Source organism: Manacus candei, unplaced genomic scaffold (assembly GCF_025592945.1).
Source record: "Manacus candei isolate 608988 ecotype Guabito, Panama unplaced genomic scaffold, ASM2559294v1 h1tg000076l, whole genome shotgun sequence".
Taxonomy (NCBI): Eukaryota; Metazoa; Chordata; class Aves; order Passeriformes; family Pipridae; genus Manacus; species Manacus candei.
In genome coordinates this window covers 7,527,237-7,554,007 of record NW_026138124.1, presented here as the reverse complement: position 1 = coordinate 7,554,007, position 26,771 = coordinate 7,527,237, and the positions used below count along the sequence as shown (strand labels likewise).

The 26,771-nt window shown below is 47.4% G+C and overlaps 1 protein-coding gene across 5 annotated transcripts in view; it reads left to right on the top strand.

The window, feature by feature from the left end:
* NUFIP2 (nuclear FMR1 interacting protein 2) overlaps nt 1–26,764 on the top strand; it is a 42,898-nt gene extending 16,134 nt beyond the window's left edge. Inside the window, exons 1-5 of one of the 5 annotated variants that reach the window (XM_051810077.1) lie at nt 3,436–3,706; nt 6,618–8,330; nt 16,006–16,038; nt 16,589–16,643; nt 17,252–26,764. In XM_051810077.1, coding sequence (XP_051666037.1) covers nt 3,520–3,706; nt 6,618–8,330; nt 16,006–16,038; nt 16,589–16,641 — 1,986 coding nt within the window. In that variant the 5' untranslated portion in view covers nt 3,436–3,519 and the 3' untranslated portion in view covers nt 16,642–16,643; nt 17,252–26,764. Of the gene's footprint in view, nt 1–3,435; nt 3,707–4,248; nt 5,392–6,617; nt 8,331–16,005; nt 16,039–16,588 lie in introns of those variants that run through there. The other 4 variants (XM_051810075.1, XM_051810074.1, XM_051810079.1 and 1 more) reach the window with 4 other exon arrangements.
* The last annotated feature ends 7 nt before the right edge of the window (nt 26,765–26,771 follow it).

Sequence of the window (26,771 nt, the reverse complement as noted above, 5' to 3'; positions counted from 1 at the left end):
TTTGTACCTATAAATAATGTACACAGCAGAGTACAAAAATGGAGCCAACGAGAGGCTCCTCCTTACCTGACCGTGGTTGCGACAGCTCCGTGAGGATGGCTGTGGTCAGGCAGGAGGCTGCAAGGAGCACTCTCACCCCGTCATCCATCTTGGCTAAACTGCTGCTGAGATCTGAGATTTCCAACACTTGAATACTCACCGGTAAATCACGACTGCATTGTACTGAAATACATAAGATTTCAGGGGCCAAACGTGGCAAGGTTTTGAACAACGTGGTTATAATCCTACTTGGAACTAAAGGTCTGCTTGAGCGCTTTGTTAGGTTGGATGTGTTGGAATATGGAGAATTTCGCAAGTCTGAACCCTTGCTAAAAATGAAAACACTGTGGCAAAAAAATGTAAATAAATGCCATACATACTTTGTATAAGAGCCCTTCCCAATATCTATAAATATGGTAATTTTGATGTTTCCCAATTCTGAGTTTTAAACAGGGGACAGACACGAGACTTTGTCTATTACAAAGACAGCATTTTTCTTATCCTGGATTAGTTTTATAGTTTCAGTTTCCACTTACCTGAAAACACTTAGTGGAAATTAAATGTAGCATCTTAAAGAGAATTGCCTTTGAAAGGAAATTATTTGTTCTTTAAAAATCACTTCAATAGCTTCTCAGTTTAACTGGATTTTAATATGAACACAAAACTCATCCCGGGTCAGACTCTCCAGGAAAACTTTCTTGTGATTCCTGTAGCAGTTGTTTCATTCCTTGCTGCCTTAATTTTGCAGCTTTAAATGGCAGGTTCTCTCCAAAGCCATCCACTTCAAAGCTTCATAAAATAGAGCTTTAAATAAATTACTGAGCTAGAAATTATACTGGCTGTGCCCAGCTTTGTGCCTGGTTGTGGGAATATTTGGCACTGGGTGTGGAATTCCAAGGAAAATTACCTCTTTCCTTTGCCAGCTTGCCAAAGAGAAGTCAGAAGGAAAACTGCTGCAGCTGGGAAGACACGGAAATCTCCGGTTTCCCTTTTCCAGAGAACACAGCCTGGACAACTGCTGAATATTAACGCGCAGTGTAACCGGTGCAACGCTGGGCTAATGCTGGGATTAACACAAAGTACAGCCTCTGGAGGGGACATGTCCCAGCATGGCAGGGAGGAGACACAAGGCCACAGGGCAGCAGTGCCTGCTGGAACTGCTCATACCTTTAAAATGCATCGCTGTGGATGCCATGTGGAGTTAGTGGGAAGTGGGGAAGGTGTGGGATACCTGTGCTTTGTGTGCCGGGTGTGCTTCTGAGGGTGGAGGACTCCAAGCTGTATTTAGATTTTTTTAATCTGTTTTTGCAAGCTTCAGATAATATAATATTGACATGACACTTCTAAGCAGTGAAATAGTTTGAAATAGTTTGTCTTTCACAAAGAGACAACCCATCTCCCTCTGCATTCAGATTTCTGGTCTGTGTGCAGAGCTGACTTGTCCATAATTGTTTGCTTTCTTCAGACTTTTGAAGTTTAAATCTTAAAGCCAGTTCCTTATATTAAAAATAAATTCTTCCAAGCCACCAATAAAATGTCAACTATGATTAAAGCCTGACTCCTCATTTTAAGACTTGTCTCCTAAGAACCGTGAGGTCACTCCATGAGTCAGCATTTGAAAGGACCGTTATCCCTGAGAACATGGATAAAGCCCAAAGTTCATGGTTGCTTGCTTAAATGGTTTCATCGTGTTTTAAATTGCTTTGCATTGTGCTGAAAGAAATGCAAACTGCAGGAATGGTTTGGCACAGAACTTGTGATATTTCAGGCACCTCAAGTCTTGAAAAAACCTCTTTGTATTAATGTAGAACTTGGTATTTCTGGTAGGAAAAGCTTTACCTCCTATGTAGTAAAGAGGAAGGTGGAGTGGGAAGCTGTGTTTGAGGCATAAACTTTAAACTGTGTGCTGTTGAAATAAAACTTGGGAACTGTAAAATCTCTGGGCAAGGGCTCTGTCCTTTGTACAGTGCCAAAGGCTGATAGGGCTTTCTAGACACAGGAACTTTATTAATTTTGTTTATTAAAATACTGAAAAATACAGCAGAGCATTAAGCTGCAAGGACAACCCTGACAAGCGAGTCAATACTATTTTGAAGATTATGTGTGCAGCCTGCTTATTCTTTTTGTGTATGTTAATTATAACAGTCTTTAATTACATGATCAGATTTTGTCACTTTTCTTCCCTGTTTGCTGCAGTGCACACTGTCACGAGTATTTGGAGGTAATTAATCACAGCAGAGCAGCGAATACTTGGAGCAGAATTCTGCCTCCAACTTCAGCCTGCGTCAATCTCGGGTCTCCCCATCCTCTCTGTCTTTTCCTATGTTCCTAATTAACTCCTGCCTCAGTTCCTCGCTGCTCTCTGCATTCAAACCATGTTTGTTTTGAAAACGTTTGTTTTGAAATCATGCTGTCTGTGCAGAATTGGGCCTTGGTATTGAGCAGGGAACCTGGAGCAGCAGTTGAAGAGGAAAGTCTTCATGGCCTTTCCCTCCTACAGTGGAGCCTGGTCAGAGCAGGGGCAGAAGTTCAGGTCATTTAGCTGGATAATTCAGGTCATTTAGCGGGGATAATCAGAGATTTGAAATGGTATAAAATCTGTTGCAAATGAGATCTCCTCTTTCCATTCTCGGGCTTCCCCAACAACCTGTGGTTTTCTGTTAAGCATCACTTAAACCTCCGGTGCTTCTCGGAAGCGGGCAGGAGCGTCCGTTGTAGCGACCTTTCCCTCTTAGTGTGGGTGCCGAGCACGCCCGGGGAGCGGCGGGTCCGCCCGGGCGGCTGCGGGTGGAGCCCTGGAGCCGGGCGGGCTCCTGCTGCTGCGGGAGCGCTGCAGCTCAGCCCGGCGGCGTTCCGGGGCGCTGCTGCTGCCGCTCCGGCTCTCCGCGGCTGGGAGCCCGGCAGCTCACGGTGTTCACATCCCTGCCCAGATCCCCTCCGCGTGGCCCTGGCTGGGGCCGTTCCAACCTCCCCCTCCTGCCGCGGGGCGCGGTTCACCCGCTCCTTGGCGGTAAAACGCGGCTTTGCTGCCTCCCGGGCCGTCCTCCTCCCGGTGACCCCGCGGTGAAGCCCCCCTGGGGCCGCACGGCGCTCATGGAACACCGGAGGGCGCGGGGGTGGCCCAGCGGCGAGGGACAGAGGCATCTCCGCCGCGGCCCCTCGCTCCGGCTTGGCCGCGCTTGCACGGGGAGGGGGCGAAGCGCGGCCGCCTCGAAACAACCCCGTCCCTGACAGCCTCACCTGCCGCGGCCCCGGGCGGGGGGCGGCCGGGCCGGGCGGGTCCGCGCTGGCCGGGCCGGCTCTCCCTCGGCCGCGGCGCGGCGGGGCGGGGCGGGGGGCGGTCGCGGCGGCGCCGCTCGCTGATTGCAGGGCGGGCGCTGCCAGTCCGCCGCCTCCCCCGCGCCAGCCGCGTCCCCGCGCCGGAGCCGCACGGCCCAGCAGCGAGCGCCCAGCCCGGCCCGGCCCCGCCAGCCGCCCCCCATGGAGGAGCAGCCCCACCACCACCATCACCACCACCATTACTACTACTACGGCCACCACCACCACCACCACCCGCAGAGCGCCTACCTGCCGCCGCCCGACGGCCGAGCCCAGCCCAAGCCGCCGCTCCGCCACGAGCACAAGCACGGCGGCCCGCAGCACACGGAGGCGCCGAAGCGGAGACCAGGTCGGGGCGGGCGGCGGGACGGGGCCTGTGACCTTCGCGGGGCGGCGGCGGGGCCCCCCCTTCCCCTCCTCCTCCGCCGCCGCCGCCTCCCCCGGCCCGGCTCGAAGCTTCTCCGCCGCGCTGGGGCCGCTTCCTGTCCGCCATGTTGGGGCTGCGGGAGCCGCGGGCCCGCCGGCTCCGCCGCCCGCCGGCACGTGGGGCCGGGCCGCTGCCCCCGCCGCGCCAGGGCCGGGGCCGCGGGGGGCGCGGGGGGCGGGAGAGCGATTGATGAGCGCCAAGATCAATGAGTCACATCGGGCGGAGCGGCCCGGCCCGGCCCCGCCGGTGGCGGCGGGAGGCGGTGAGGCCCAGCCCGGCCCGGCCCAGGGCCCTCGGCCGCCTCCTCCCCACCGGGTCCGGGGCTGCGGTGCCCGGGCCGGGCCGGGCCGGGCCGAGCCCCGCGGGCCGGGCGGCAGCGCCGCAGAGGCGGTGGCCGGGCACTGGGGCGGGGGGGGGGCCGCTCCCGGGCAGGGCCGGAGCCCCCGCCGCCCTCCTGGGGGGCTCCCCGGCTCCCCATTTTGGGGGGCTTGTGTGGGGTCAGAGCCAGTGCGTGGTCACCAGCCCGGCAGGAATACCGCGTGCATTTTTTTTTTTTTTCCCCTTGAAATTCCCTTTTACATAACGAGGCGGGAGGTGGGAGGGGGCCTGGCAGCAGCGGAGCGGGGTCGGCGGTGCCCCGTGTGCTGCCCGGGCAGACGGGGAGGGACCTGATCCGGCACACGCTAAAATAAGTTACTGAGCAAAAATAAGTTGAGTAGTCATTTCACTGTTTGCAGCGTGCCCAGGGTTTTAATATGCGCTTGGGCTGGCACCCCTCCCTTCCCGGCTCCGAAATGGTTTGTGAGGTTGCTGAATTCTCTTCACCTGTTCGTCTTACTGTCCTGTGGGGTTTTTTTTCCTCTCCCCTAAATTTTGGTTGCTGCACCTCAGTGTCCAGGCAAGGGCCAGCTGTGCCAAATGTTGATTTGGAGAAAACTCAGGCAGCTGAGCTGTGAATACTTGAGAATTGGAACTAGAAACTGCTGACACACTGACTTACTGAAATGGATTTTGTTCTTCATTTTATTCTTTTGCTCCTCATCTACAATGGTCTTATGACCACTCTTATTGTTTTGTTTCATTAACAAGTGGTGTCAGAAGTCTTGAGTCATACAAGGTCAGCTGTAACACGCTGCTCTTGAGAAGGCTTCCTCTCCATGTTATTCTGAAATGCTTAATTTTTAGTTGTTGGCTCAGCTGAGAATCCCACCCTACCAGTTCTCTCTGAGATGAAGTATTTATGGTTAATTTTTTTTAACAGCATATTAGAAAGTTATAGTGCAAGTTGTGGTGGCTGCAGATACTTGCACGTAGTAAAATCCTTTTTGATCCCCCTTGGCAAACTTAGTTGTGGAATTTCTGTAAAGATTCCTACAAGGATTCTTGTGTTCCAGGCTTGCAGAGAGCTTGAGCAGTTACATCTGCCAGACATCTGAGGCTCCAGGATGTGAGAGTAACAATGATTTTCAGTTATAGCAGTTAATTTCAACAACATCAGCAACAACAAAAACATTCTTTTTCAAGCTTGAGTCTTGCCTGCTCCTGTTGTTGAGGGACTCCCTCGCTGTGCTGACTCTGTGCCACCGTGGCTGCAGATGGAGCCTTAGGTGGGTCAGTGGTTGCAGGAGATGTAAGGCTTTCCAGCCTCGGGAAGGAGGACAGATGAGTCAGAGGAGGAGCGGGTGCAGTAGGAGGGATCCCTCTGCTCAGTCCACAGCTGGACTGGATTTGTTGAGCTGGGCACAGTGTGCTCTCCCTGTCTCCCAGCGGGGCTCCAGGGATTCTCTTGGGGCGTTGTAGCCAGGGTCCTTGAAAGCAACAGGCCTCTGGCCAGGGATTTTTAAAAAGGAAAAAAACAAAGAGGAAGATGAGGTGGCTCAGTGTGGACTGTCCTGAGCTTCCAGCTTTGCTTGAATTGCACTTCCAAGATTCATTTCACAACCATGAGGCCTAAAACTGACCTTCAGAAGGAAAAAGGAAAGCTGAGTGTGCAGTATAATCTCGTGGTATGATCAGTTGGAGCCCTCAGCAAATACTTTATTTCTTGGGTCTCAAGCTCATACTATCTCTCCCAGGGACTCTGAAATACCAGTTTTTCGGTGGACAAGAGACCAGTTGCTGGTAGCAGCAGAAAGGCTCTTGCAGGGATGCATTTCCTCCCAGTTTTATCACCTTTTCAATGCTGAAGAGCACGTGTAGGGAGGTGTTGGTTGCTATCTTGAAACGCAGAGAGAAGATGCAGTCACTCTCCCTCCACCTTTCAAGTGGACTCGCACATGTCCCTTTTGAAAACCTGCTTTTTTATTTTTCTCCCCACCCCCCCATTTACTGAGATGGCATTTGGGACAAGGGTGGGAATGAGGGTTGCTTGTGTTGCAGGCCCAAGAGTTGATGGAGATGGCAGGAGTTGTCCCTTGTTCACAGTGTGGATTCTGAACCTCCACAGACCTTGTCAGTGGATCCTTCTGTCTCAAAGCATCCTGGGAATTAATTTTTTTTCCTTTCTGTGACCTGGAAATAGTAGCTGATGAAATAGCTCTCTAGCCTGCCAGAGATCTTTAGTACAGTATATTTTCCTGAAATAGTATCTATATTTTCTTTTGCTTTGTTATAGTATCTATATGTCACCCAGTTATGTGAGTCAGTCACTGCTGGTACTTTCTGCTTAACCCTTCTTGCCGTGGGTTCCAGCAAATAAGTTCATGCTGATGTACATCAGAGACTGGATGTTTTCCTATTTTAAAATGTCTGCTTGAGGAAACGATATGTTTGGGACTGATTACAGCTTTGTGCAACAAAGAGTTTAACATTTCACATTCTGGCTTTTTTCTAGGCTACGGAGAGCTAAATGGTAACGCAGGAGAAAGAGAAGTGTCACTGAAGGGCCTGTGCTCTGATGAAGCCACCGCCCCAGGATCCAGGGTACCCAATGGCAGCCAGCAGCTTGTAGATTCTAATGTCCCCCCAAAGCAGACTGTGAAGGCCAGTGCTTTGGGGAAAGCTGGAATCAAAACCAAGAACTTCGTTCAGAAAAATAGCATGGACAAAAAGAATGAGAAGTCCTATGAAAATAAACTTAGAGAAGGCCAGTCCTCGGACAAGCCAGAGGGAGTGTCTATTCCAAACGGCGTGGTAACCAATAATTCCAGCTATATCACCAATGGCTACGTAGGCAAAGGGGCCGATAACGATGGCAGTGGCTCCGAGAGCGGATATACTACGCCTAAAAAACGGAAAGGCAGGCGCAACAGTGCCAAGGGTTGTGAGAACCTGAATCTAGTACAGGACAAAATAATGCAGCAGGAGGTCAGTGCACCAACCTTGAAACAGGAACTTGAGAGTTTCAAGCCTGATTATAGTGAACAAAAGGGGAACCGAATTGAAAATACTAAGCCTGTTTGGAAGTACGAGGCTGGGGCTGGTGGAGCAGGCCGGGGAAAGCCTGGGCTCGGGGATGTACCCCGGAAAAACTCTGATGCCAAACCTGGGATTAGCAGCAAGAAGTTTGATGACCGGCCCAAAGGGAAGCACGCATCGTCGGCTACGTCTAAAGAGGACTCATGGACCTTGTTTAAACCACCCCCAGTTTTTCCAGTGGACAATAGCAGTGCTAAAATTGTTCCCAAAATTAGTTATGCAAGTAAAGTTAAAGAAAACCTCAACAAAGCAGCTCAAACCCCATCCACTTCGTCGTCTTTGTCATCTTCGTCATCTGCCGGGGAAGCTCAGGCCCAAACATCGAGTCGACTGTCCCAGGTCCCCATGTCTGCTATGAAATCTGTCACCTCTGCCAGCTTCTCCAATGGGCCGATCCTCGCGGGCACCGATGGAAGTGTGTATTCCCCAGGGACCCAGCCACTGCTCTCAACTGCTGCTAGTACTGTACCATCGACCTCCTCCGAGTCAGTAGCCCAGGACATGAGTACAACTTCGACAGCTCTAGAACAAAAGAAATCTGGCCTTTTTATCTACCCTTCAAATATGCAAACTGTGCTCCTGGGCGCAGCGCAAGTCGATTTCCCTTCGCAGACGAATCAGCAGAACCTGGGCGATATCTTCCAGAATCAGTGGGGCTTGTCTTTCATAAACGAGCCCAGTGCTGGACCCGAAACTGTTGTGGGGAAATCTGCCGATAATCAGTTAATGGAAGTGACATTTCAAGGGGAATATCCTGCCACTTTGGTTTCGCAGTGTGCTGAAATCACTCCCTCAGGAACTGAACAACCTGTGTTTCCTAAGGCTTATGAGCTGGATAAACGGACTAGCCCTCAAATTCTTAGTGCTATTCTTAAGCCTGGGACTGCTGTTGAGGGTGGTGTCTTAGCTTTGGAGTCGCATCACACAGGTGACCTACAAAAGGCAGACACCGGTAGCCAAGGTGCTTTAGTGTTTCTTTCAAAAGACTATGAAGTAGAGAATCCTCTGGCCTCTCCCACGAACAATTTGCTATCCTCCGCCAAAGAACAGAGGTACCAGAGAGGCCTAGAAAGGAAAGATAGCTGGGGTTCTTTTGACCTGAGGGCTGCTATTCTATATCACACTAAAGGTAATGACTTAACTTGCTCCCTAAGGGCATTCTTTTATTTTCTTTTCTTTTTTTTTTTTACTTTTGTTTTTGTAAGTGCAATATTCTAACGTGATATATTCCTTCCAGCAATTCTGATTGTTTTAAAAATGAGCTTTTCTTTTTTGCTTGCATATCTCTCATGGCTATAACGGTTTGGGAAGCTGCACAAACCGTTGTTTAATTAATGTTAAGGGGTATTTGTTTCCCTGTTCCCGTGGACAAGCACGAGTGATGTTGATAGGGATGATACTTAGCAGGCCCTCCTAAGCCTCTCGGCATTGGAAGGAGTTAAATGTGTAGGTTCACCCGCTCTGTTCCAGCTTTACCAGGTGATATTCTGTCACTGAAAAAGCTTCATAGTCTGTGCTCACACCTCTACCACCAAAGTGTTGCAGCTTCTCCCCTGGGCAGATCAGACCATGAAATCATGGCTTTGAAGGAAGAAAAAATTATCCCTACAGCCCTAGGTGTGATTTATTTTTCTAAGCATGACCCACACACACTTTTCCCCTGCCCTTCTTGAATATTACAGCAACAGCAAGACCAATCTTTTCTTATCAGCTCCTTTATAAGCTGCAGATTGAATTCTCTCCTTGTCTTTGTAAGCCACATCTTTCAGGTGATTTTATTGCTTTCACGGAGTCCTTTGTAGTCCAGCTCCTTTTTTTTCCTCCCTGTTTTTTTTGAGATTGAAATGACTCAAACATGATACAGACACTTTAAAATGGGAACGAGGAGAGGGAAGCCTGTGGGGTGGCTTGCTTTCTACTTTAGCCTCAGCCTCAGAAGCTCTGAGGTCTTGTGGCAGTTCTTGGCTTCTGGTGCTGGCTCAGTGTTGACAGGAGCCTGGTTGTGTGTTCCCTTTTGGGATGGTATTACTTACCCACCCCTGACCAACACAGGGGCAATTCCTTTTTTTATTTGACCCCCTTCCCTCTCCATCTGAAGGGAACAAGGTGATAATCCATTTTTTGTTTACTGTTCCACATACAAATGTGGATAATGTCTTCCTCCCCTCTGCAGAGGGTTGGTATTTGGCTGGCTTTGGCAAATTTGCTGTGTTTTGACCCACTGCAAAGTTCTTAAATTACCAGTTTGCAAACTCAGATGCCTGCCTTTAGTAATAACAAGCCCAATCATTTAAAAATAAGAACTCCAAATATTTTTTTCAGGTCATCTCCCTCTTATAATGTTAACATTTCAAGCTCTAGTATTCTTGAGAACAGCATTCATCAATTGATTTTATCTGGGTCCTCTCCTTTCATCTCAGTCTATACCAGCATTAAAGCAGGCTTTCTGTTTTCATTCTTATGTCTGCCTGCAGCTTAAATCCCAATTTCCTATCAGAAAACAGGGGTACCAGGAAGCATAGCATGGAGAGAAATCCTAGGTGATCTTAAGTTTGCAAATATTTCCTTTGCTTCGGTTTGTCCCTTTGTTTTTGTCAGCCTGAACTTGTAGAAAAGCAACTGTTCACAGCCAGCAAGGCTGATCAGCTCTCCCTTTCTCACTTGCTGTGGAAGACAGATCCCAGTAAAACAATAGCAACAACAGGAAAATAAAGAACACTCCCTTCCCATGTCCTCTCAAGGAGGTGTTAACTTCAAAGCCTGGCTGTGTTTAGCTCTTCTAAACACAGGAGTTAATTACATTTAATGGCAGGAATGACCACCTGAAGCACCCGTGAAGTACTGTTCTCTGCTCTTCTTCTGCATGCCAAGCTCTTCTTCTAGAGCTGTTGCTCTGAAGCATCTTGCTTTGAGCATCCAGAAGGAACAACCTGGGGTTCCTGCCCCACCACTCCTCTCTGCTGATTTCTTTGGGGGTAAAAGACGATGAATGTGTTGTGGTGTGCAGTGATGGGGTGCTCCAAAGAGCTTAGGCTTGTCTTTCTGCTATTTAGTCCCCAAACGTGATTGCTGGTTCACAAAGCAGGAGATCAATCCAGTTCTTAGTACTTCTGATGATGTTGGGTGTTGCATTTCATTCACTTTTGGGGTGAGTTGGGTTAAGGAGTATTTGGAGGAATGGTGCCTCCTGTCTCCTCTTCATGGCCATGGTCCTACAGCCAGAGCCCAGAGTGTGCTGGGAAATGCCTCCAACCCAGAGCTGCCAGGGTGTGTTTGCAGGACAGCAGTGCGGTGGTTAATTCCCACACCGTTTGCTCCGTTTATCTTGGGCTGTTTTCCTGAGGTCCTGCTCCAAGCCAACCAGTTCCCCTGCAGTAGGAAAGGAATGATTTCGCTCAGTTGCTTTTTGCAAACTGCCTCCCCCTCCTCCCTGCTTGGGAGAGTGTGTGGGTTTGCCTGGGTCAGTGTTAGGGCATCCCGGGCAGTTGGGTCCTCGTGTTGTTTGGTTTTGATTTCGAGAGGAGGGTGAACTTCTCCCTCTTGGATTGATCTGTTTGCTTTTGAGCAAAGTCTCGGTAGTTTGATCTTCACATCTGCCCTCCCCCTGGGGTTATGAACACAAAGAAAAGCGATCATGGGGCAAGGACAGGAGTGAATGTGGAGCACTGGTGGGGTCCCGGTGTCTTCCTGCCCTGAGCTCCTCCAAGTGCAGTAGTTCAGTGCAAGGATGAAGCTCTGGGTGCTGCAGTGAGGGATGGGCTGTAATGTGAGTGGTAGTGTGCTTTGACCTGTCTGTCACAAATGTGCACTGTTTGTGCCTGTAACTGTGACCACGTTGTGTGGATCCTCATCCTGGACTGTAAATAGGCTATGGGAAAGTCTCCAGCTTACTCGGTAGCTTTGTTCCAGCAAACCAGGCTTTCCTGTGTGTGATTTGCCCAGTGACTGCATGGGACATTATGGATTGTAATTGCTTCACAGCTTCCTTGTAGAAAGATGGATGGAGGAGGTAGCACACAGGGAGGACTGGCTCTGGTGCAGGGATCCCATTTAGCCCACCACAGCGCCCTGGGTGCTGGCGAGGCTCCACTGGGGTGTGAGACTTGGTGATTGCAGAGCACAGTGAGGTCTTAGTGGAGGATTCCTGTGCTCCTTGCATGTATCTGGATTGCTTTTTCCCCAGAAGTCAAAGCACTGGGAACGTTCAGGCAAGGCTGATGGTGCACCTTCTTCTTGTTCTCTTGGAAGCTTTTCCTGTTGGTTTCCTTGTGCCCCTGCTTCTTTCTTTTTTTTTTTCCCTCTGTTTAAAGGGCAGAAAGACTCCCTTGATCATCTGATCTGCTTGAGTGTAAAACACGATCCCTCAATGTGGCTGCCTTCCCTGACAGCCCGTGCCGCTCGGGGTTTGTGACGGTGCCTTGAAACACTCGCGGGTGACAAATCTGATTTGCCAAGGGAGATCTGATTTAGCTGAGCACTTGTGGGTCTGCTGTGGATGTGCTTGGAGACAGAGACAGTATCTTAGTATGGCAGACTAGAAGGACCAGGAAGAAGTGATGCTCTGGCTTGCGGTCATTGTGCCTATCTAGGTTAGAGTTGAACTTCTGCCTTGGTGTGGCATTGCCAAAATCCTTATCTTTTTGAGGTAAAACAGGTCCCTGCAGATTTTTTTGGTCCTTCAGAAAAGGAGGCTGGTTGTATCTCAACTTTACTTCTGTTGAAACCAGCATCTTCTTACTGCTTTATTCCTTCTTTTAGAGACAGCTGGAAGAAAGGGTTCGTATCGGAATAATTGTCAACGCTGTGCAGAATTCTGTCACGTTTGGGCAGTTGCAGTCTTCCAGGCCAGGCTGTCACTGACACTGGGCTCTAGATGGCAAGCTTTGTGGTGGGAAGCTCAATAATTTGCTTGTCCTGAGCTAAAAAGCAAATAATTGAGGCCTCCAGCTCAGCTGCACAGCAGCAAAGACCACATGGGTGGAGGAGAGGAAGCTGCAGTGTTTCCCTCTTCTGACTTGCCCCCGAGTTTCTGCCTGTGCTGCTGCTTTGTTCCTTCTCAGCATCTCTGCTCGCGTGAAGAAGCAGAAGAGCAGCGTGGAAAATAGAGCAAGGCAGCGTGGGCCAGCCAGGAGTGGCGTTCACTGGAATGGTGAACTGGGTCAGAAGAAATAGCAGAGCTGTGAATTCAGCAATTTTCATCCTTTACATCGGGGGTGGGGGGGTGGGAAGAGCCTTGGTTTTCCATCCCCATTGGTGGGAAGGGTCTCACTCTGTTGCTTATGGCCTTGTAGGGCCTGAGCTGTGGGGCAAAAGCTGATTTAATTCTCCTTTGAGTCTCTGCTCTTTCCAGTTGTCAGGATGAGTACAGTGTATTCAGTACAGCCATGAGTCTCCACAGCATGGAATTTTTAATCTTTGCTTCATTTCTTGAGCAATCCCCTAAACTTAATCATTATGTCCTGCAGGTAGAAGCAGAAAAATCAGATGAGAATGGTCCCTTTTTGTTATGTTTTTAGTGTTTTATTTTAGAGACAACAGTGAGATTTATAAGAACAAAGAACTAGTTCCGTGGCATTGTGCAGACACTTCTGTTTGCAGGGGCTGCCTCTCTAGCAAGGAAAAAGTGTGTAAAAGTGCCTGTCTTAACAAGTTATCACTTCTTTCCCCTCCAAGATTATGTACCAGTCCTGCTATAAAGTTTATTGACCTATGAGGAATCCCAGCACAATTCACTGGAGTGTGCCTTAGTCTGTTCCTGACATCAAAGCCTTCCTCCACCACCCCTTTGTTTCAGTGATAGTCCCCAGAAAAAGTTGTTTAGGTGGATGTGACTGGGGCTGTCTGTGACTGGGGCTGTCTGCCCCGGGGAGTTCCTCAGGAAACCTGAGCCAGAGGGCTGTGGAGAGGCCAGCTAATTGTAAAAAATCCTGGAAAACCAGAGGTTGGAAGGGGTGCAGGAGGTGACCTAGTTCTGCCCCTGGCTTGGAGCAGGGCTGGCTTTGATGCTGGGTTGTGCAAGGGTTTATTGGTGGCATTTTATCCAGCTGGGTTGGAGTCCACTGAGAGGAAAGTGTGCCATTTCCCTGGCTGCCTGTCCTGTTTTGGGAACGGTGGCTCTTGTCTGTTGGTCAGGTCTTTGGAAAGGGCAGCAATGAAGGTTTGGGGTCAGTATCGGAGAGAGGTGGGCTTGGGCTGGTGGTGCCTATTCCCATGCAGGGTGAGCAACTGTAAGAGTCCTTTGCTTAAACCTGCTCTGAAAGCTTTATCCAGGGAAGACAGGCTCAAGAAAAGAGCTCTTTGAGCCCAAGGAAGGAGGACTGAAAGCAGGCTTAGGGGGCCTCTTGCATGCCCAGCTCATGGGTATTGTCTTTTATTCCACTCTGCATCCTTGAGCTCACTGCTCTGCTTGGCTGGACCCAGGCATTGGGCAGTGGTGGCTCTGCTGAGCTGCCTGTCCCCCAGGTCAGTCCAACCTCTGTGACAGTGGCCATGGCACTTGTCACAGCACCTTGTGTCAGTTGTAGGTGACCACAACCTGGAACTGGGAGGAAAACACACGTTAGTGTATTACCAAGTAAAGCAGAATAAATCATTAAATTTCTTTTTAAGATGGAAGAAAACCCCTTTTTTCCCTAGTTTGGCATGCAGTTAACCTAAGTCTTATTCTTTCCTCTGTGAAGTTGTTTCAGTTGGTCAGCCTGTACTGTCCTGTGTCCCTGTGCTGCTGGACATGTGAAAGGGAGCACATTGGTCTGCTGATGGCAGATGATATTCAAAAAGAGCTATTTCTGCATTGTTTCCCCATGGTCTTTGATTTTGTAGCTTTATGAGGTTGAACCAGGTATCTGCCAGTCAGTGTGTCCAGGTATCTGGGATTTACAGGACACTCTACAACACCCTCTCTTTCTGAAGAAGGAGAAGGAAAATTTGAATCTGAAAAGGTTGGAGAGTTTAGTTGTTGGTTTGTTAGTTTTTTTTATCTAAACAGAATTTTGACAACTTAAAAGTTTTTTTGGTGTGTCCTTAATAGTATCTCACCATCTGTCTTGTTGTCAGACATGTCTTAATACAAGCAGTTCACATCCTTGTGGTGTCCAGGGAAGTTACAACCAAATGAACAGCGCAAGAAGGTGTGGTCTATACGTGGGATACAGTAGTGGGGCAATGCTTCAGCTCTGCCTTGTATTTGATGCTCAAACATTGCTCTAATGTGGAGCAACCAACAACTCAAGAGTAGTTTTCTGTCCCTAGCCTTTGGGGAAAGCTGTTAAAATAGGAGATGCTCTTTAGCTGTTAGGAAATGATGCATCTAACTGCGCTGAATGGAAAACTCGCTCTGTGGGAGGTAATTTTAGTAGCTGGTTCATTTTACTTCGGGGGAATCTGCATCTGGCAGATGAGGGAGGCAGTCCCTCACCAGGCTGCTTATATCCCTGGGGGTGTTAGAGGCTGGCTACTATTCCCAAAGCACTTAAGGTTCCCCCCCCCATGAAAGTGCAAAATGTTGCCGTTGTTGTCGTGACGCAAAAATAACAGACCTCGTAAAATTTTGCCGGGGCCTTCCTTACAAAAGGCTTAATTGTGCAGGGAGGGCTGGCAATATTTATTTGCATGCAATTTCCTGCCCTGGGGAGCTGGAGATTGTAGAGGACAAAGGACAGATGAAGGGTTGGAAAAGGGACGCGATTGATGGAGGTGACACTTGGCACACATCGTGCTGAGGCCATGAGTTTTGTAGGGCTTTTTCTTCTTCCTTTCCCATGCCGGATAGTTCACTTATTGCCTTGTTTTGTGCTTTACTGCACATCCCGTGTAGCCTGATAATCCCGTGCTATTCCCTGTTCCAACCCCCACCAAGGTCCTGTCACCCTCCTTTGTGACAGAAGGGAGACTTAAAAGGTGGTTCTTGCAGGTCGTGTTCCTACTAAAATTAAAAATTTTGTCTCTTAAATTTGGACACAGGGTACAGTTAGTGTGCCTTCATAAATATTCTAGCTCACAAAATTCCACCTCTGTAGTGGCTAAATGAGGTTATTTTGAATGGCTCTCTAAAGATGTGACTTGATTTGTGGGACATTTTAAAGGGAAGAGCCTTCTGTTTCTCAGTGTGGATGAAAAGAGCGTTTAACTTTTTTATTTCTGAGGTAAACAAAAGCATGTGCTTTTTCAGGGAGAACTGGGGAGGATTTGTATTCAGCCTGCAAACATGTTGTAGAGGTAAACTGGGGAAAGAACCTCAAGCCAAGCAGGCAGCCGGGTGTCTGAGCATCACACCTTGCTCTCGGGTGGTGTGTTGGCAGCAGCTTTGCAGTGATGTTGGCACAGCAGTCCTTGCCTGGTGTGCTTCAGCACATGCACACTGTGAGCCATGTGAAACTTGCCATGTCCTGCGGTTCTGGTTTCACACACACTAAACATCAACTCGTAAAAATCATCTCTTCAGGCTCCTTGTTGAGGCTGTAACACGCGAAGCAGCCTTAGAGTCGGATTAGTAAAGCCTGAAGTCAGATTGTGATTTGTAGGACTGGGGAACAGTGGTGACATTTCTGATGCTCAGCTTGGCCCTCTGACCCTTAAGACCATGTTACAGCCATCCCTTTGCCTTTTGTTGTTGGATTATTCGTGTCAAATTCGGGATGGGCTGGAGCTGTGCTGCTGGACTGGATGGGGTGGGCTCTGTCTGAAAGCCTTGGCACAGCCGCAGCCGTGTTGTGCCACACTTGGGAGATTAAAGTGTGTTTAAAGTTGTCTCTAATGGTAACATCAATCTGCATAATAACAGTGATCTTTTTTTGCCTTCACAGAAATGGAAGCGGTTTGGAATTTGCAGAAGCAAGGTAAGGGTGTTGGAAAGAATAAATAAACCAAATTGCACTGTCCTGCTCTGTCTGTTGAGATGGGGGATGAATGAGAGTGGATTGTCTGCGTGTCTGGAGATGCCTGAGTTCAATTCTTCAGTGCCTGCAGTTTGTAGTCTGGATTTATCCGTGTTTCATGTCACTAAAATTCAGGACAGTAAGCTGTGCCATAATGGTGGGGTGTTCAGAGAGAAGCAGAGACTCTACAGGAGCAATAAAACCAGAATTAGATTTAATGACTCTTCCCTATGTGTATACAAAATTGCTTTCTATTTCTGGTGCTGGGTGTCACATCCAGTAATAACTTTTATTCTGGTGTATCCCCACAAATCACCTGAGAAGAGGTTCTGTGTGGGAAGAGCTGCATATGGAGACTCATGTGGCTGCTCTGGGGGAGCCAGCCCAGGCTTGGAGTGCGTTGGCAGGAGGGGGGTCCAAAGGAAAAGGTCTGTTAAGGTACAAGTACCATGCAGATCTCTTGTGTTTATCTTCAGCTTGTCAAAAACTTAGAATTCTGCTTTCTTTCCAGATCCCAAAAGGATAATCACTTATGATGAAGCCATGGATCGCCCGGATCAATGAAGGTAGCAAGACAAGACTGCCTGTTATAACCTTTCTGCAGCATTTGTGCTGTTCGTGGGGGACAAAAAGGCTTTTATGCTCCTTCTAAATCTTCAGTGCAGCAGAGGAACCATAACTAGAATCACAGGATAATATATACAAATATATATATAGTTATTTAAAAGTGGCAACTGAAAGTAATTAGACTTCTTAAGGAATCTGAAAATTTATTTCAACGAGACTACACACGTGATTATTTAATCTCCGGTACTGAATAGATTTTTTTTTTTTTCATTTTTGTTTTGTTTTGTTTTTGTTTAAAGAGTGAATGCAAGTGATTAAGGAATACAGACTCAATTACAAGCCCGGTTTCAAAGTTCCTGCTGTCGTCTACATGGGCAACAGCAACCCACTGGAGAGGCATTTCCACTTGACAAGGTTTCTGTTTCTTGTTCTGTGACTGTAGTGACACACTAATCACAGGGAAATCAGGATGATTCACCATCCTTCATCTCCCCTTTCCCTTTCACCTCCCCCATTTAGTTTCTTTTTTTTTTTTTTTTCTGGTTTGTTTTCCATTGAATGCTGGAGAAACGCCTTGAAGTTTGCAGAGTTTCTTTTTTTTTTCCAGAGAATTATAAGCCGCATGTTTTGCCAGGAGTAAAGCAGCAATCCTATGTGGGGGATATTGTCTAAAACAGCTCGTTCTGCTGAGGGAAAGATGGTAATACTGCAGTTCTAGGATGCATGGTGAAGTCACACAGTTGACCTGGCTCCTGTTACACATTGGACTATTGCAGCTGAAGAGTTATTTCATTTTAAAAGACAACGTGGAAAAATAAGCAATCTGTTTAGGCATTTAATATGGGAAAAAACAACAACAACAACAACAAAAACCCCTGCTGTTCCCACAGTTTAATGCCATTGTATTACTGGGAGCAAGAAAAAAAAAAAAAGACAAAAAAAAAAGTATCTTCTGCTTTCAACTGTAGGTGCTTCATATTTGCTCTGTCTGTCTCCTAACACTAAATGTGCTGGATTTTTTTCCCATTTTCAATGGAAAACTGAAGAGGAATTGAGTTCTGCTAACTTTCATCCTTCTTGAATTATTTTTTCTCTTAAAAAAAAAAATTAAAAATAACAAAAAAAAGAAAAAATTAAAAAAAAAAAAAAAAGAAAAAAAAAAAAAGAAAAATGGGAATTTGAATCCTTTTCAATTTGTCCATAGAACGCCAATGGCTGGGCTTCCTGCCCCTTGGAAATGCTCTTTTATATTTTAATGCAGTCTGTGTATTTCCGGGCTCTGCTTCTAATTATCTCTTAATAAAAATATATTTTATTACAAAAAAATGGAGGACTTAGGAATGAAAATAATAATTTAAAAAATAATTAAAAAAAAAAATCCCAGGGAAAGGAAGGCTTCCTAGCAGTGGTAGGGAAGGCTGAGCAGAGTGCAGGCTCCAGCTGTGTAACCCACTCTGTCCCATTGCAGCTTGTGTCGAGTGTCCAAATCATCTGGGGGTTGGGTAGTTTTTCTGGGTTTTTTTTAAAAGATGGAACGGTCACAGGGTCCAGTGCAAGAGTGAGAAGTGAATAAAGCAGAAATGGGTTTGCTGACCAGCCCCAGCTCCACACATGCCCAATGCTCATTGTGGGTTTCTGTGGCTGAATCCTGGCTCCTGGTTATCAAGGTCAGCAGCAGTTGGTGTGTCCTAAAATTAGTCTGGACCCTGTGGGGCATTACAGGAAGCAGATAAACCCAAAACTTTTGCATACCCCTTGTGCTTAGATTTATCCATCAGGCTGGTGTCTGGTCACTAGTGGGGTTCCACAGGGCTCCATCCTTGGCCCAGCTCTCTCCAAAGTCTTCATTAACAACCTGGACACAGGACTCGAAGGGATACTAAGTGAGTTTGCTGACCACACTAAAGTGGGAGGATCTGTCACCTCTCAAGGGCACAGAGGTCCTGCAGAGAGACCTGGATAAATCAGAGAGATGGGCAGTCACCAACTGTATGGAGTTTAGCAAGGGCAAGTGCTGAATTCTGCACCTGGGACGGGGCAACCCTGGCTGTGTGTCTAGACTGGGGAATGAGATGCTGGAAAGCAGCACTGTGGAAAGGGACCTGGGGGTGCTGGTCCATGGCCAGTTGGCCATGAGTCAGCAGTGCCCTGGCAGCCAGGAGGGCCAACTGTGTCCTGGGGGCATCAGGCCCAGCATTGCTGGCCCGGTGAGGGAGGGGATTGTCTTGCTCTGCTCTGCCCTGGGGCAGCCTCACCTTGAGTCCTGGGGACAGTTTTGGGCACCACAATATAAAAAAGATATTAAGTTGTTAGAGAGCATCCAAAGGAGGCCATGAGGATGGGGAAGGGTCTGGAGGGGAAGCCATATGAGGAGCAGCTGCGATCACTTGGTTTGTTCAACCTGGAGGACACAGGGAAAAACTCACTGTGGTCTTTGCTCTCCTCATAGAGGCAGAAGAAGGGCAAGTACTGATCTCTTCACTCTTGTTACCAGTGACAGGACCCAAGGAGAGGGCCTGAAGCTGAGTTAGGGGAGGTTTAGGATGGATGTCAGGAGAAGGTTTTTCACCCAGAGGGTGGTTGAGGACTGGAACAGGCTCCCCAGGGAAGTGATCACAGCACCAAACCTGTCTGAGTTCAGGAAACATCTGGACAACGCTCTCGGGCACATGGTGGGATTGTTGGACTGTCTTGTGCAGGGCCAGGAGTTGGAATCACTGGTCCTGATGGGTCTTTTCCAACTCAGCATATTTGATGATTCTATGATCTGCTTTTTTGTTTTGTTTTGTTTTGTTAATTAGGACTATGTAGCATGTGTTTTTTTAATTGTTTTTATACTTTTAATAAGATTGTTCCTGAATGAGACACTTGGGTTCATGGTGGGACGATGAAACTGAGTTCTGTACCTTGTGTAAGACGCTTAGCTTTCTGCCACGCTTAGTTCTAAACGTATGACTATGGATTGCCTACTCCATTTGATGTATCAACCACTATATAGTATAATACTGAGTGTGATACTATATAGTCATCATGTATTGTATCAGTCCAGGTTCAGAAACTTGTGGTTGGCCAGTCGCAAATAGTTCTGTTTCACCTATAAAAACTGTACCACCTTTACAGGTGTGTGTAACTTTGAGATGTATAACATGTTTACAGATGTGCCCGACATCTAGTCCTCCGACATCCCTATTTTAATTCTGTTGAGTCTCCCAACTGCTTGCCAAAAGTCGGAATTGCCTCCGGCTCCGCCGCCGAAGAGCTGGGGCATTCCTGAGCTTTAAAGTGTTGAACAAACTGGATGGTGGGGACTGGGAATATTAAGGTGGAAGAAGTGTTCTTTTTCCTTTTTATTATTATTTTCAAAAAGTTGAAGGCTAGTAGCAAAGTTTCCAGTTTGTTTTACTGGCTTTAAGGCTCTGCTGTGTATTTATTTGCCTTGTGTAGTCACTTGTCGCCTTAAGGGCTAGGTTCCATTAAAAAAAAAAAAAAAAAAAAAGAAAAAAATTGCAAAAACACCCTGTTTTGCTTCCCTGGGGTCTGTTCTGTCCTGTACTCCTATCCCAGATCTGCACTGGGGGCCGGGGGGATGCAGGAGCTGAGCAGCACTAACTGGTGCTGAGGACCCTGCGCCTTTAGAGCGGTCTGAGTCTTGCTGAATATTGGAGGACTCTCATCTTGACCTAGTCCAGTCTTTCATTTAACTAGCAAAAGAAATGCTGAGAGAAACATGGTTCAAGCAATGGGTTGGGTTGGTTTATCCCTGATGCTCATCCCTGTGGCTTTGCCTCGCTGTGCGTGGCCCCTCGCCAGCGGGACCCACCCAGAAACACCCTCGGCAGCACCTTCTCTGCTGTATTTCTGACCATCCTCTGTTCAGACGTCTGTCCTTCTGTCTCCGTGAGCTCCATGGTGTGTGCTCAGCGCTAAGCAGTTAGGAATTCCTCTCTCTCAGCTCCTGTAGCTCCGGCTCCCCAGGATTTCTGGGATAGACTATTGCCTAGAGCCAGGCAGGACCGTGGAAGGAACTTCCTCGTGCTGTCGTGTAACTCGCCCTGTGCTGTCTGCAGTCCTCCCCAAGTCCTCACACAATTCTTAACTGAGCACTTATTAAAAATATCTTAAGATTTAATCTGTTTTCTGATTATTTTTGTGTAAACTTAAAAAAAAAAAAAAAAAGAAAAAAACCTGAAATTGAGCTGTGACTAATTTAGCACATTGAAATAACGATAAGGTGTTACCGATAAGTCTCATGTTTTGTTTTTGTTTGACTCAGAGTATTAGTACTGTAGCATAAACCAAATACAGCCTGGGAAGGGGAGCAGCAGCCTCCTGACCTGGGTCTGCACCCGAGGGTGTCTGTGGGGGCGAGGAGCCGGCGGTGCGTGTGAGCATCTGATGTGTAAGGAGAGCGAGCGTGTATTTATTTGTGCCATTGTTTTCATTACACTGAGTAAAGTAAGTTTTAAAACAAAACCCCCCTAAGTATGTGTAGTATTGGAAAGTGGCACTAAGGGTGAGATCATGACCTATTTTTTTATTAGCTATGAAGATACTAATTCAGGTTAAGGATTTTCTCTCATTTCTGTTCCTGTTGTGAGTTTCCTTGGCAAGCTGTGTGTTTACTGGAGTGAGGATTCCTGTGAGGACAGGGGCTGTCTCCTTTCTCCTCTGGTCATTCATTCCCCACCATTCCTCCTCCACCAACAGGTTCTTCTGGGTGTTTCCTGTACAGGGTCTTGTGTAACAGAGGCTGAAGTGCCAGCCAGATCCAGCTCGGAATCTGCATGCTCTTTGCTGGATCAGGGGGCATTTCATCTGCTCCAAGAGGTAATTTAAAAATTGCTCTCTGTTCCTGGTGACAGTGGTTTGGGGCCTTCAGCCTCTGCTCTCTCCCACTTCACCCATCTGGTAGACTGGCAGTGTGTTTTCTTTCAAGGTTTGGTTGGAGTTTGGTTTTGGTTTAAACCCACCACGATCCTCTGTGAAACCTGTTAGAAATCTCTTTTCTCTTTGACCAGTGGGTAGCTCCAGGGCATGGACTCTGCCACTAATCCACTTCGAACCTTTTAGAACCATTAAATCCCACTGTTTGCCTTCGGTAGCTGCTGTGACCTTCTTCAAAATGTGGAAAGAAACCCCAATTCTCATTAGGTTGCAAATCCACTGTTTGGTGGCTGGGAGCGGTGATGGGTGAACCAGCCAGCTAAAGGGAAATTGCTTCCTGCTAGGAAAAAAAAAAAAAGAAAGAGAGATGGAAGTTGTCCTCCCAGTTGTGCTTGTAATTAGTGCTTTCACGCTGTAGCACCATCACATCCTTTCCCAAGTGGCCAGTGGGTGACCTTGGGGACATCTGGGAGCGATGGCATTCGCAGCCGTGTTTCAGAACTGCTGGTAGTTTTCCTGTGCATTGTTTTTGATCTTGATTCAGCATCTTCAGTAAATTGCTATGGTGTCCCAAGCTTTCAGGAGTCTTATCCTCTCATCCCTAGAAGATTTTTCTTCCATCCATCCGTTGTGATTTGTTTTCTTTACAGAGGCTGTTTACAAGGGAGATGGTCGAGGTCAGGAGGGAAGAGAGCAAGGATTCACCCAATTTAAAGCTTCTACACATTTTTACTGTGGTGAGGAAGGCAGGAGAAGGGCTGGTGTCGTGGAGTAGCTGAAAAAGCCAGAGTAATTCTAGCTTTGGCCACCACCAGAGCATTTTTCCATGTGGAAAAGCCCTAGTGGAAGCAATTGGAAAGCAGGAACCTGGGCTGGTGGGAAGGAGGAGATCTCGGTGTGCACTGTGGATGTGTTGCCTCCCAGGGATTACAGAGCTTTAGAGGTTTGCCCAGTGCATGTTACACCCAAGGGTCAGGCTGGCTGCCTCTGTCCTATCTGAGATCCTCAAAAGTGGCATTGCAGAGCCATGGATGTCTGGGGAGATACAAGAACCCTGTGGTGGCCTCATGTCCAGGGCATGAACCTGCTCCTTGTCCCGGGACAGGAGCAGGAGTCCTGCCTGTGCCCTCACTGGGGGATGCTGAGCTGGATTTGTCTTGACTGTTAATGAGAAAGCTTCATATAACGTGTCCAGAGCTCTAAAGCCATTTTGTAAGATAGCAGTGTCCCTTTTCTACAGCCTTATTAATGAGTAGAGTATCTTTAAAAAGAAAACAACAACAAAAAAATTTGCTCATTTCTTTCTGTGGTATGAAACTCGTGTACTGCGAATTTCTGTTTAGTAAAAAGACAATTTACAGTTTTCTTAAAAAAAAAAAAAAAACCAACAAAAAAACCCAACCTGTCTGCTTTCCATACGGTCTTTCCTCAGGTGCTAAATAAGGGTTCCAAAAATGGATACTGCTTTAGGAGTTTCTGCTTTATTCTTAAAATACATATTTTTTTGCTTAGGTGTTGTAAAGATATTTTAACAAGAATGTTTGGGGTTTTTTTTTTTTAATGTAAATAAGATTGTGTCTTTAATTTTTGTTGTATCTCCTTTTTGTCCACATTGAATAGTCTGATTTTCATTTTTTATCCTTTTGAGAAGGACCCTCTTATGCCCTTCCCCGAAGACATTTCATTGAGTGTTGCTGCATTTTAAGAACGAATCTACAACTGTTCATTGTCTTGGATTAATGCTGCTGCTGCTATAAGTATAACCCTGAAAATCAAGAATGTGTGATGCACTTTTGTTTTCATTTTTGTTGTTTTGTTTTGTTTTTTTTTTAACATGACCACGTAGTTCCTCTGCGGATAGTTGAACCCTCCTGTAACACAGCCACTGACTGCGGGGAGCGTCGGACCTGGGGGAGCTGGGGTGTAGGACAGGGGTGTACCTGATCTTGGTGCTGACCTACGGGAATTTCTATGCAAACACAAGCAAAGGAGAACTCTTTTAACTTGAGAGAACACTGTGCATTTTTTTTTGGTTCGGTTTTTTTTTCCCCTCCCCCCTCCTTCCTTTTCTCAAGCTGCTATTGGAAGGGTAGTGCAAATCCCTGAGGTTTTCAACTTCTCCTTCCTCCGTGGCTGGCGGTGCGGGAAAGGTGCCTGAGTAACTTGTAAGGTAGAAAAATCTCAGTCAGCTCTTGTTTTTAATATATTTGTTTTCTATTTGAATTTATCTTTAGAAGGAAATTGCTCATCTCTACGAAAAGATCTTTTGAATGCTTTATCTCAATGTGAAGTTAACCAGCAGTATTAAAGATTGCATGGCCTCCATCCTGTCTGCACCCCCAATTCCTTCTCCAGCTGCCCTTGGGTGCTGGAGAGCACTTGGGATCGGATGTTTTCCAAGAAAAAAGCAAAGTGAAGCCATCCACCCAGCCAAAACCTGTCAGCAAAAGGCTTAGGGAGTAGTGGAGGGAGGTCTCGCTGCGTCAAGGCACTGCTGTGGGGCACAGGCAGGTCCACAGCCTCTTCTTAGCATGGGTCACACCTGGACCACGGGGGGGCATGTGTACCCTAAAGGAGGAGTTTACTGAAGGGGAAAAAAAGGGAATTTACTTGACTATTTATAGAAGATCCTTTAGGAAAATAAAAGTGAGGGAAGAGTAAGGAAGGTCTGAAGTCGTGTAGGAAAAACACCTGGGGATTACAACTGCCTGGAAAATAGTCTATAAATACATAGGCCAGAGCTCTCTGCCTGTTTAAGTACTTTGTTCAGCATCAATTTTTTATTTTTTTGGCCAGCGTTTGCTCTTTTACACACCCGTGTGTGTGTGTACATCTGACTCAATGTGCCTTGCATGTGTGCTTAGTCTTTCTGAGGAGATTTGGTGGTGTGTGAGCTGGGGGGACGTGGCTGGGAGGGCTGGGCTCCCGCTGGCAGCGCGATGGCCGCGCCCCATCAACAGGTCCCTTAGTGTCCCGGTGACCCTCTGGATCGAAATGAGACCTGGAATCCACCCTGTGTTAGTGGCTGTCTTAGAGTTTTGGGATGGTGTCCTGTGGGGTGGCACCTGTGACTTTGGAGGCGAGTGGGAGGGAGAGAAAGAGAAGCTGCTTCGCTCTTCTCCTGTGGACAAAAATCAACATTGCCATGGTTTGCCTGCAGAGCCAAAACAAGCCAAGGTCTGGAACCAGCTTTGCTGGAGTTCAGCCTCTCTGCGGCACCAGGATCCCATTATCCAAGGGATTTATTCCCTACCAGGTTGTGGCTCTTGTTTCTGTGGGGTTTTTGAGTTTTTTTGTAAAGGAGAAGTAAACACAGCTTGCTTAAAGTTCGCGAAATCGAAATGCTTGTGTTTGCAGTCAGTGACTCAGAACTCCAAGCTGTGCAATTCTGGGTTCTCCATCTCCCGCCCCAGCGTGTGATTCTGTCCGAGTCTTTCTGTACTTCTGCCACACTAAATGTGAAAGCTTGCTTGCATTATTTTTTAGAAATGCATTTTGCACACTTGAGTTTCGCTGAAGCTCCGTGAAAAGGTTAGTTTGAAGCAGATGAATAAAGCTATGCACATGTTTTGAAAGTTTAATTTGTGTCTCATTACCAGAAGTGACTTATCTGCCCTCTTTTGCATTCCTGTGCTGTCATTGCCTGCATTCTCTTCACCATCTTGGAGGGTATGATGTAAGGTGACAGTTCTTTGCTGACAGCTATAGCAGAAAACTGGCGCTTCTTGATTATTTTAGTAGCCTCTCTCTCTCTCTCTCTCTCCTTTGCTTTCTCTGTATCTCTCTGTATAGCTATATAAATATATATATTATTTTTTTATTTTAAAGAGCCTACTTTAGTAATTGAATCGGAGGGAGCGGGGTGTGCTGGCTTGTGTTTCAGATACACTTTGTACTCTCAGATGAACCAGTGCCCTTTTTGTTTCTGGTGAGAGCGTGGTGTGGTACCCGCCGGTGTCCCCATGGGGACAGGGAGTGCGGGCTCGGCCCCACGCAAAGCAGCTTTGGGGAGGGAGTGGAGACCAGTCCACTGCGCTGCAGGCTGGTGGTGTGGGCAAACTTGAGGCTTCTAATGACGAAATAAACCAAGAGGAACCCTACTGCTGTGTATTCCCACTGTGAGGCGGGAGGGACAGCCTTCCTCACTGTCCTGCTGCAGGGCTGGAGCAAAGGGTGGGCTCCCTTCAGCCTTGGGGGTGAGAGCTTTATTTTGGTTTTGTTTTCATGCGTTGGGTTGCAGGTACCACCTTTGGAAACATGTTGCTTAGCCCAGAGCCTGTGTGCGGGAGAGTCAGGATTTGGTGGCGGGAGAAGGGCCCTGACAGCTTTCTCCTCCTGTTCCCTTCGCCGTGGCAGAAATTTGTACTAACTTGACAGCTTTTTTTCATACAGAACAGGGCTGCTTTTCTATCTACCATCACACGTGTACTTACACACCTTCAGCGGCTTCCCAGCCTCTGAAGGTCCTCGACTTGTTTACTGGGGGGATGGATGCCCCTCTCTCCCCCTTCCCTGAATATTTCAGTGTTAAGGACGGTGCGAAACAACCGCGTGCTTCGACTGCGAGCTGGGGCTGGAGAGATCCCTGCAGGCGGAGCCGCCGGGGCGTCTCCTCTCCTGCCCCCCCTTCCCCGTCGATAAGTTCTCATTTTGTTCCTGGTTTGTATTAAAATCGCTGCGAGGGGTTGTGCTCTACCTGCTCAGAAGCTGAATTACCTCTGACCTGCAGAGAGGGGCAGCCCCTCTTTGGTGTCGATGTTGTAGTGTGCGACCACACCGATCAGTAAAGGTAGTCTTTGTTTCCTTCTCCCCTCCCCGGTGATTTCTGATTAGGTTAATGCACTCTGTGTGCCCAGCTGGAAAAGCGTAGGCGTTTTCCTGGTGGTGAGAGGGTGGCTAGAGGAGTTAGTGTAAAACCTGCTGTAGCTGTGTCTGGCGCAGCCCCTTGCGCTGGTGTGGGTGATGTCACGGACTGTAAGGATAGGTAATGTCCATGAGCTGTAATGGCATGATGTATCTTTACCAATGATGTCATAATTCACACTAAATGTTTAAAAAAAGGAAAAAAAAAAAAAGAAAAAAAAACCTGAAATTTTGTTTATTCTGCACCAACAGGTCTTCAAAATTTATCCAAATTTTATTATTTTATCAGGAAAAAAAGAAGAAATTTGTGTAGATCGAATACATTAAGACAGACAATAAGTGATGTAAATTGTTGAATAAAAATTTTAAAGTTTGTGGGT